The sequence below is a fragment of the Colobus angolensis genome, unplaced genomic scaffold, assembly GCF_000951035.1.
Source record: "Colobus angolensis palliatus isolate OR3802 unplaced genomic scaffold, Cang.pa_1.0 Scaffold3, whole genome shotgun sequence".
Classification (NCBI taxonomy): Eukaryota; Metazoa; Chordata; class Mammalia; order Primates; family Cercopithecidae; genus Colobus; species Colobus angolensis.
This window is the reverse complement of record NW_012116265.1, coordinates 4,189,601-4,199,938: the sequence shown is the minus strand read 5'-3', so window position 1 is coordinate 4,199,938 and position 10,338 is coordinate 4,189,601. Positions and strand designations below refer to the sequence as shown.

At 45.4% G+C, this 10,338-nt stretch overlaps 1 protein-coding gene across 4 annotated transcripts in view; it reads right to left on the bottom strand.

The window, feature by feature from the left end:
• Positions 1-10,338, bottom strand: part of FOXN3 (forkhead box N3) — a 472,003-nt gene that overhangs the window by 247,659 nt on the left and 214,006 nt on the right. For all 4 annotated transcript variants that reach the window (XM_011949430.1, XM_011949431.1, XM_011949433.1 and 1 more), the window contains one exon: positions 8,495-9,051. In XM_011949430.1, the coding sequence (XP_011804820.1) occupies positions 8,495-9,037 (543 nt within the window). In that variant the 5' untranslated portion in view covers positions 9,038-9,051. The remainder of the gene's footprint in view (positions 1-8,494; positions 9,052-10,338) is intronic.

The following is a 10,338-nucleotide window of genomic DNA, read 5'->3' as shown; positions in this document are numbered from 1 at the left end:
ACACACACACACACACACACACGAGTTGTATGTACAGTACATGCAATGGAATACTATTTCTCCTTAAAAAGGAATGAAATTCTAATTGCTACAACATCATGGATGAACCATGCTAAGTGAAAGAAGCATAAGGACAAATACTGTATGGTTCCATTTATATGAGGGACCTAGGATAGTCAAATTCATGGTTGGAAAGTACAATAGTGGTTATCAGGGGCTGCTGTGGGTGTTAAGAGAATGGTGAGTTATTGTTTAACAGATACAGAGGTTCAATTTGAGTTGAAGAAGTTCTGGAAATAGATAGTATAGATGGTTTCATAACAATGTGAATCTACCTAATGTTATTTAATAGTTAAAACAAACCGGCCGGGCGAGGTGGCTAAGTCCTGTAATTGGGAGAGCAAGTTGGGAGGATCACGAGGTCAGGAGATCAAGACCAGCCTAGCCAACATAGTGAAACCCTATCTCTACTAAAAATACAAAAATTAGCTGGGTGTGGTGGCAGGCGCCTGTAGTCCCAGCTACTTGGGAGGCTGAGGCAGGAGAATGGCGTGAACCCAGGAGGCAGAGCTTGCAGTGAGCTGAGATCATGCCACTGCACTCCAGCCTGGGCGACAGAGCGAGACTCCTTCCGTCTCACCAAAAAAAAAAAAAAATCGGCCGTATGGGTCAGGGAGCTGCACTTTCTTGGGATCACAGTGGATGCTGGTATGAATGGCTTCCTATTCCAGGGCCTGTGACAAGGGAGTAGTTTTATTTCTGGCCCTTCAGAGACCCTGGTAAACTCTCAACCTTCTGAGGTGACATAGCCTATAGCACAGACGGCAGAAAGCAGCCCGCCTGGCAGTGGGCACCAGTGAGAAGGAGGCCGTCTTCAGGCACAGCATTTCCAACGCTGGGCAAGGCAGCCCCAGGTCGAGGATGAAGAGACCTCAGAGGAGTCTCACACACATTACAAAATTACACGTTCCACCCACCCAACATTACACTAATTCTTAGGAATTTACACATCTGAACCAGACCACACTGTCTTCCCATGTGCATTATCTATCCAAAAAAAATAATAATAATAAGTTATCTCGGCCGGGCGCGGTGGCTCAAGCCTGTAATCCCAGCACTTTGGGAGGCCGAGACGGGCGGATCACGAGGTCAGGAGATCGAGACCATCCTGGCTAACACGGTGAAACCCCGTCTCTACTAAAAAATACAAAAAACTAGCCGGGCGAGGTGGCGGGCGCCTGTAGTCCCAGCTACTCCGGAGGCTGAGGCAGGCGAATGGCGTAAACCCGGGAGGCGGAGCTTGCAGTGAGCTGAGATCATGCCACTGCACTCCAGCCTGGGCGACAGAGCGAGACTCCGTCTCAAAAAAAAAAAAAAAAAAAAAAAAGTTATCTCTTCCTTCTAAAAGGACCATCAATGAGACAGGTAGGTTGACTTACGGTATCACGGGAACGGGAGGAATGGGAAATGCTCTTGATTCTGCATTCACAACATCAAGAAGAAAAACCTAGAAGCAACTGCTTACATGGGGTGCTGACACACAGAGGTGCAACCTCAGTTTTTTTTTTTTCTGTTTTACTTTTTGAGACAGAGTCTCACTCTGTCACCCAGGCTAGAGTGTAGCGGTGTGATCTCCGCTCACGGCAACCTCTGCCTCCTGGGTTCAAGCGATTCTCCTGCCTCAGCCTCCCGAGTAGCTGGGATTACAGGCACCCGCCACCAGGCCTGGCTACTTTTTGTATTTTTAGTAAAGACAGGGTTTCACTATGATGGCCAGGCTGGTCTTGAACTCCTGGCCTCAAATGATCCCTCCTCCCGCTCCCCCTCCTCCCCGCCACCCTACCCCCGGTCTTGGCCTCCCAAAGTGCTGAGATTATAGACGTGAGCCACCACACCTGGGTGCAACCTCATTTTCAAAACTGCCTTTGAAAAAGAATCTCATCTACTGAGAGTAAACGTGAAGAGAACAGCAAATTAGAGGGAGAATTTGTATAAACAGTGTACACGCAGGGAGAAAAGCTTCTGCACTCGGCTCTGATGCCACTGAAGGGGTCCTATGAGGCAGGGGGTCAGGACAGAGCCTGGAAACCGGAAGCTGAGCAGGCAGTTGTGTGCTCTGTGAAGAAGCAAGAACTTTACATGTACCGACAATTGAGCCCCATCTCAACAGGACAAAAATATACTCTGTATTTGCCTTTCTCTATCTTGTACCCCCAGAGTTAATTCTGGGTTTATTTGGGTTATTTCAATCCCCTATAACCCATATTCATAGGATATTTAAAGGAAGCACAGAGAGATCATCTACAATGTCTGCTATACTGAGAAGGCATGGGCAAGCACCAGGGGTAAGCACATGCCCTTCAGAATTGGAGGGAATAGGGCCAAGCATGGTGGCTCACACTTGGGAGGATCGCTTGAGGACAGGAGTTCAAGACCAGCCTGAGCGACACGGCGAGACCCCATCTTTACTAAAAATGTATTATTTTTGGAGACAGGATCTAGCTCTGTCACCCAGCGATCTTCCCAACTTAGCCTCCTGAGTAGCTGGGACTACAGGTGTGTGCCACAACCCCCAGCTAATTTTTTTTATCTTTTGCAGAGATGCAGTTTCATCACATTGCCTAGGCTGGTCTCAAACTCCTGGGCTCAAGTCATTTGCCTGCCTCGGCCTCCCAAAGTGCTGGAATTACAGGTATGAGCCACAGTGCCCAGCCCTACAAAACAAAACCAAAAAATCTCAAAATTAGCTGGATGTGGTGGCGTGCACATGTATTCTCAGCTACTTGGGAGGCTGAGGCAGAAGGATCACTTGAGCCCAGGAGTTCAAGGTTGCAGTGAGCTATGATCATGCCAGTGTACTCCAGCCTGTGTGACAGAGAGACCCTGTCTCAAAAATAAATTAAATAAATAATTTTTTTTTAAAAAAGAATTAGAAGGAATTAGGATGAACTCATGTTCTACACTTACTAGCTGTGCAACTTCTAGCAAGTTACTTAACCACTCAGGGCTTAACTCATCATCTATTTTAAGAAAGAAAATAATAGGGCCTACTTCATAGGGTTTAGTGAGGAAGAAATCAGATACTGCATATGGAAAGCACAAAGCAAGCATGCCTATATTTATAAGCTAAAATTGTATTTAAAGCACTCAGCTCTGGATATAATAAACATACTTTTGCACAGTGTTTCCTTTATAAACCCTTTGATGACAATGTTTTTTGTTCAAGTAGCAAGAGGAAAGGTTAAAAAAAAAAAGGCACAAAAATAGAAATACACACATACCTTATAATCCAGCCTGGAAAAAAATTACTGCAGTCTACTTCTCATTTACAAGTAGTCAGAGAGGTTAGTACATGCTAATCGTACACTCCTAAGTAAGACCTGTATTTAGGGAGTGTAAAACTTAATCCCAGACATTAAAACTCTACCTTAATTGATTTAGGCACAGATCATCCATAGGCGAAATGGAAAAACAAAACAAAACAAAAAAAACTAATGAGCAACTTCATAGAGTAGGGAACAGTGACCTCACATGAACCCATGGCTCAATCTCAGCTTCCCCAAGAAGGGGATGACCAGGCTTTTGGAAGTGATATATCAGGAAGGACACAGGACAACCCAGAACGCAATCCAGAATGTGACCCAGACGTTCGTACTTCCTTCCATTTGACAGCAAATAGGAGAGAGAAGCAAGTTACATGAAATCACAAGGAAGTAAACAGAATGCAAATACTGTATAGTGTAAGCCACGGGTCTCTTGTAACAAGGAAGGGAATGAAAAAGGAAACAGGGCATAGGAGTGCTGCAGACTGACACAGACAGGAAACATCACAAAAGGCACTGCAGGAACCACATTTGGACCCTAATTCAAATAAACATTTTGTAAACAAGGATATCTGAATATGGACCTGGTATTAGGCAACACCAAGTAATTATTCATTTGTTAGGCGGGACTTTAGCATGGTTATTATGTAAGAAATTGTCAATTCTTATGCATACTTGAATTGTAAATGTCATTTGCTTCAAAATACTTCAGCAAGGCTGGGTGCAGTGACTCATGCCTATGATCCACAGCACTTTGGGAGGCTGAGGCAGGAGGATTGCTTGAGGCCAGGAATTTGGGACCAGACAACAACATGGCAAAAACCCTGTTTCTATGAAAAATACAAAAAAATAATAATTAGCCAGGCATGGTGGTGTGCACTTGTAGTCCCACCTTTGGAGGCTGAAGGCTAAGGCTTGAGCCTGGGAGTCTGAGGCTGCAGTGAGCCATGATTATGCTACTGTACTCCAGCCTGGTCAACAGAGTGAAACCCTGTCTCAAAACAAAAAACCAAAAAACAACTTCAGAAATAGCAACAACAAAGAAGAATAAATAAAATAAGTGTGACAAACCTTTGTCAACTACTGAATCAGGATGTGTGTTATGGGGGTATACCAAGTCATTATACTATTCTCTGTGTGTTTCAAAATTTCCATGATTCAAAAATAAAAATAAAACTCTTATCTTTTGAAGTTCTTTAAGAGATAAAACGAAAGCCAAACTGTCTCTTTTGCCTTGACTGACTCATTCATGAGAACATGCTCTTGATGAAATCTCAGCAACTGGAAAGGCCTCATGAGGGCACCTACTTCAGGGATTCTCAAACCTGGCTGCACGCTGGAAACAGCTAGGAAGCTCAGCAGAACTACCAGTTTTCCCACCTCACACCTAATGAATCACAATCTCCAGAAAGGGGCCCGAGAAAATGGGAATTTTTTTTTTTTTCTTGAGAGAGGGTCTGGCTCTGTCACCTAGGCTGTATCTCAGCTCACTGCAACCTCCTCCTCCCTGGCTCATGCCATCCTTCCATCTCAGCCTCTAGAGTGGCTGGGACTACAGGAGTATGCCACCATGCTCAGCCAATCTTTTTTTTTTTGTATTTTTTGTAAAGAGAGGGTTTCACCATGTTCCCCAGGCTGGTCTCAAACTCCTGAGCTCAAGCAATCCTCCCGCCTTGGCCTCCCAAAGTGCTGGGATTACACGTGTGAGTCACCGTGCCCGGCTAGGAATTGTTTTTTAAGTGCCACAGGTGACTCTGATGCAATTTAGTATGTTTCCTCCCCAACATCCCAGCCAAACAGTTGTCCAGCAGGGTATGTGTTCCGAGCCCTCAGGGACAAGGATTACACAGGTTTCCACATTTTCACTGCTACGTCAAGCCTAACCGTATTCTTCACTTGCAGAAGAAAATTAAAAGTGGAATAGCTAATTCACTGCATACAACTTGCAAGGTTTCAATTTTCCCGTTCAATTTAAGGTATTTCTCACCAACATTCAGGTGCATTTAGTCACTGTGTTGAAGGCAACTTCAGTGTGGGAGCTCCCGCCAAATAAAATCTCATGTGAAAAAACAAGTTTACCCATAGAGGTAAAGGAGCTTTCACTGGGCAGAGTATCAGGGAGAATGCCGTAGTAGCAAACCCCAAGCGACTGGGCCACGTCAATGCCCTGGAAGGACCTGGGTGTACCTGAGCATACCTGGGAGCCTGCACCTCTCACAGCAGCCAGCAGCTGGCCTGGGGGAACCCAAGAAAGAGGAGAAAAGTGGAAAAACTCACACCTCTTGCTTTGTTCTCACAGAATCACAAATGCTGGGAGCAAACTCCCAACCACAAAACTGACTGGCATTTGATCAGAAACATGTCAATACAGGTCAGGATGGCTGGGAAGCCAGAACTGAACGTTTCATAACACTAACAATCTCAGGTCTTTAAAACCATTCTCTTTCAACAAGTGATATCTGAATTTATCCGGACTGACAACCTTCACTCCTGGAAAACATGACTCCCAGAATCCAGCGGTGGGGGGTGCATGGGGGGAGAACAGCCCCTCCTGGTGCGCCTCAGCACACGGCATCCAACACTCACTTGTCACTCCCAAGGCTGATTGATGAATAATGCTCCCGAGTGTTGCTGCACGCTTTGGCGTTGGTCTTTTCTAACATTTCAGAGTGTGCATTTGCTAAATTACTTTTATGTGCACCGGCATTATGTCAAACACGAAGATTCAGGCATGCAGGAACTTGCAGACTCGTTTTACACCAAACTAAATGCCCTGTTTGTTGCTTTATCACTGCCATGCGGCTTTGGGGGACCTGAGCAGCACTTTCTTCTCCACCTTCTCAGTCTGGAATTGCTTTCGGAGACGTTCCCTTTCTTGCCACAAAGACCCACCTATACAGAAGCTTTAAATACCACAGACTTGGTTCTTTACAGAGGAGCAATGAATGTCCTCTAAGCTCAAAGAATAATCTTAAAGCACTCAAAAAAGCCAAGTCCAGAGGTGGCTCTCCAAATGCTCAACCTGAGATACAGAGGGAAGGAGAAAGAGCTTCATGGTCATGGAAATTCCTCTCCCTGATTAAAGGGACGCACTTTGATGGTTACAGCTACACAAAAATAAGGACCTGAGGAGGAGGGGCCCAGAAACTTATGAATATTCAGATCTGCACGCTCGACCCAGGCATCATTTGCACCAGTGATCAAAGTAAATCTCCTTAGTGCCCACATCTTTCCTCCCAGGCAACACCCCTCCCCAAGCCCTGCGTCCCCACCCCCTATCTCAAACAGAAACTGAGTGAAGAGCATTTGCACACAAACACGTCCAATTTGAGCAAGGAGCAATAGGGCTAGGCCACTTCCTGATTCATACTCTCCCATGCCAAAGACAATGAGAATATTCTCACGCTCAAGATTCTACTTGAAACAGTGACATGCTGCCAGAAAGAAATTAAAGGCCCCAGCCCTGCCCAGCCACTGACCCCACACAATGGTGGTCCTGCATCCAAAGCTGAACTTCAAAAAGAGGGAGAACCAGAACCCCAGCTGCACACGGCAGCATCATTAACACAACACACAAAGCGGGAAAACACAGTCACATGAAAACTTAGTGGAGGGAACCTTTTCTGGCGATTTATCTTAACTGTGGCTGCATTACTTTTCAGGACTCAAAGTCAGATCACAATTTTGTTGTCCACTTCTTTTTTTTTTACCGCGCCCGGCCTTGTTGTCTACTTCTTAACAGTCACCCAATTTCTACTAAACCTATTATATTCCTTAAAACAAAAATAGGGCAGGCGTGGTGGCTCACGCCTGTAATCCCAGCACTTTGGGAGGCCAAGGTGGGTGAATCACTTGAGCCTTGAAGTTTGAGACCAGCCTGGGCAGCATAGCAAGACACCATCTCTACAAAAAGTATAAAAATTAGCAGGGTGTAGTGGCATACACCTGTGCTCCCAGCTCATTTGAAGGCTGAGATGGGAGGATCACTTAAGCCCAGAAGGTCAAAGCTGCAGTGGGCTGGGAGCATACCACTGCACTCTAGCCTAGGTGACAGAGCAGGACCCTGGTCTCAAAGAAAGAAAAAAAAAAAAGAAACGAAAGAAAAGAAAAAAGAGAAAGAAAGCAAATTATTAAAATTGTCTTCTTTTCACTGACCATGAAGTACAAACTATGGCTTTAAAGCAGGGGTCCCCAACCCAGGCCGTGTACCAATCAGTGGCCTGTTGGGGGGAGGGGGGCTGCACAGCAGGAGGTGAGCATTGCCAACCTGAGCTCCGCCTCCTGTTAGATCAGCTGCAGCATTTGATTCTCATAGGAGCACAAACCCTACTGTGAACTGTGCATGTGAGGGATCTAGGTTGTGTGCTTCTTATGAGAATCTAATGACTGATGATCTGAAGTGGAACAGTTTCGTACCAAAACCACCCCCCTTGGCCCTCCACAAAATGGGTCCCTAATGCCAAAAACACTGGGCACCTCTGCTTTAAAGTCAATATTAAACCTTTTTAAAGTCAGTCTCTAATGGGACCCTCACTCTGAGCCAGGAATTTCAAAGTTGTCACTTATATAGACACCAGATTTCATGACAGTCACCTGGGCAACTCATGCCTGTTTAGTCTTGGAGTATAAGTATACTCAAGTCTCTTCCCAGTGTTCATCACAAGTCTCTTCCCAACGTTCATCACTGTCTACTTATTCCAGAACACTGGAGAAATTTCCCTCCTCCTCGTTCATATTCAGGGAAAAAAAAGAAACACCATTTTTCTCTAGCCCGTGGTGGCAGTTTTTCTCAAATACATATATATACACATACTTCACGGTTAATGGCTGCCCTTGGAATACTGACCTTTGTTAAGACTCTAAAACCAAAGTGAGCCATCCACAATGAGGGATGATAACCGAGAACCAAACAATTCTGCAAACCACCGTTTTATCTTTATGGAAACCCTATCAGTGGGAAACCCTCAAATAGTACAAACGCTAATAAACAGTACATAACTAATAGGCTTGGGGAAAGGAAATTCCTTAAAATGATCTAAATGAATTAAATAGAATAAAACCTACTTACAACTGCTACTTTAATGTGGTGAATAGAAATTCATTTTTAATAGAGAAAAATTTTAAATTAAAAAAAAAAAAACAAACCTTGGGTTCCAGACACAAAGGCTTACCTGACTCCTCTCTTTGTCCACTTTCTTAAAACACTTATTCAGTGACAAATTGTGTCTCACGGAGTTTTTCCACCCAGTAGGTGCATTTGCAAAATACGGAAAATGTTCCAAGATCCAGTTGTAGATATCCTTCACTGGCAGGCGCTTGGTCGGAGAGTCCTCAATGGCCATAAATATGAGGCAGCTGAAGGAGTAGGGGGGTTTGCAGTTAGGGTTCTGCCTGGCATCGTAGGGCATGTCAGAGTGGGCGGGGGACGGGGGGGTGTCATCGTCCAGGTCCTGGACGGGGCTGACACTCCTGAGGACCGACTCCCCAAAGCTCTTCAGCAAGTTCTTGCTCTCATGCAGCCAGTTCAGGTTGATCAGCTCTTCATCTTCCATGGCCCCCTCTTCTAATCGGATGTCAGGCAGAGAAAAGTCGAGGTCATCGTCTTCCTGAAGGGCCTTGGAGAAACTGCTGCCCTGGTAACACTGACTCAGTCCACTGGAGACACTAATTCCTGAGCTTTCAGGCTTCTTACTGGGAGGCATGACTGGACCCATTTACGTGAAGGCTCCTAGTAAAGACACCACAAAGAAATGATGAGCTGGCGAGGCCCAAAACAGAAAGGCCGACTGTGCCCCTCTGACTCTGTTGCCTCCCACTGCCACCTCTATGGAACCCCTGCTACACAGGAACACCACCTCGGGACTCCCACACTGAGCAACGCAGTCCCACAATTCCACTACAGATAGGCTGATGAGAAAAATCAGCCCACCGTTCATATAGCAAGGCGACCTGATGCCCCTTAAATAAAACAAGACCGATAACACCAGCCGGGCACAGTGGCTCGCGCCTGTAATCCCAGCACTTTGGGAGGCTGAGGCGAGAGGATTGCTTGAGACCAGGAGACCAGTTTTAAAGTACATTAAATTTTATTGCGAATTATTTTTTCTTCTGAACAGAAGAAAAGCAAGTAACTTCAGGCACCACACGAATACATGGGAATGTAAGATAAGCCATTAACTGAAATTAGAACTGGTGAAAAAAGTCAGGAGAGCAACTGCCAGTTTCAAGACAGTAAATTCAATTCAATTGAACAAAACATGCCACAGAATCCTATCCCTCCACCCCGATCCACCACCATCCCCATTTTTATCAATGACCTAGAACATGGAGTAAAATAACATCTGATGAGAAAAGAAAACGAGGAGGTGGTACATTTACAGACAGAAAGACCCCTACAGACACAAAGCATGTTCAACCCTCCAGCACCCAATGTAACACAGAAAGAACAATGTAACACAGAACAATGTAACACCCAATGTAACACAGAAAGAACACCCAATGTAACACCCAATGTAACACAGAAAGAACAGTAAAGATAACCAAAAAGGTCTCCCACTCTCTGTAGCGCTAAAACAATATGCTTGGTTTGAGAGTGTTACGTTTTAATTCCCCACAAAAACAACCGGTAAGAAAATCAAGCATCTACCTAGAAAACAAATGAACAGGCTGGGCATGGTAGCTCATGCCTATAATCTCGCCACTTTGGGAGGCTGAGGAGAGAGGATCACTTGAGCCCAGGGGTTCGAGACCAGCCTGGGCAACATGGCGAAACCCCATCTCTACGAAAAACACAAAAATTAGCCAGGAATATGCCTGTAGTCTCAGCTACTTGGGAGGCTGGGTGGGAGGACTGCTTGAACCCAGGAAGCTGAGGCTGCAGTGAGCCATGACTGCACCACTACACTCCAGCCTGAGCAACAGAGCGAGATCCTGTCTCAAAAGTTTTGAAGAAAGAGAGGAAGAATGAAAGGAAAGGAAGAAGGGAAGGGAAGGAAGAAGGGAAGGGAAGGGGGAA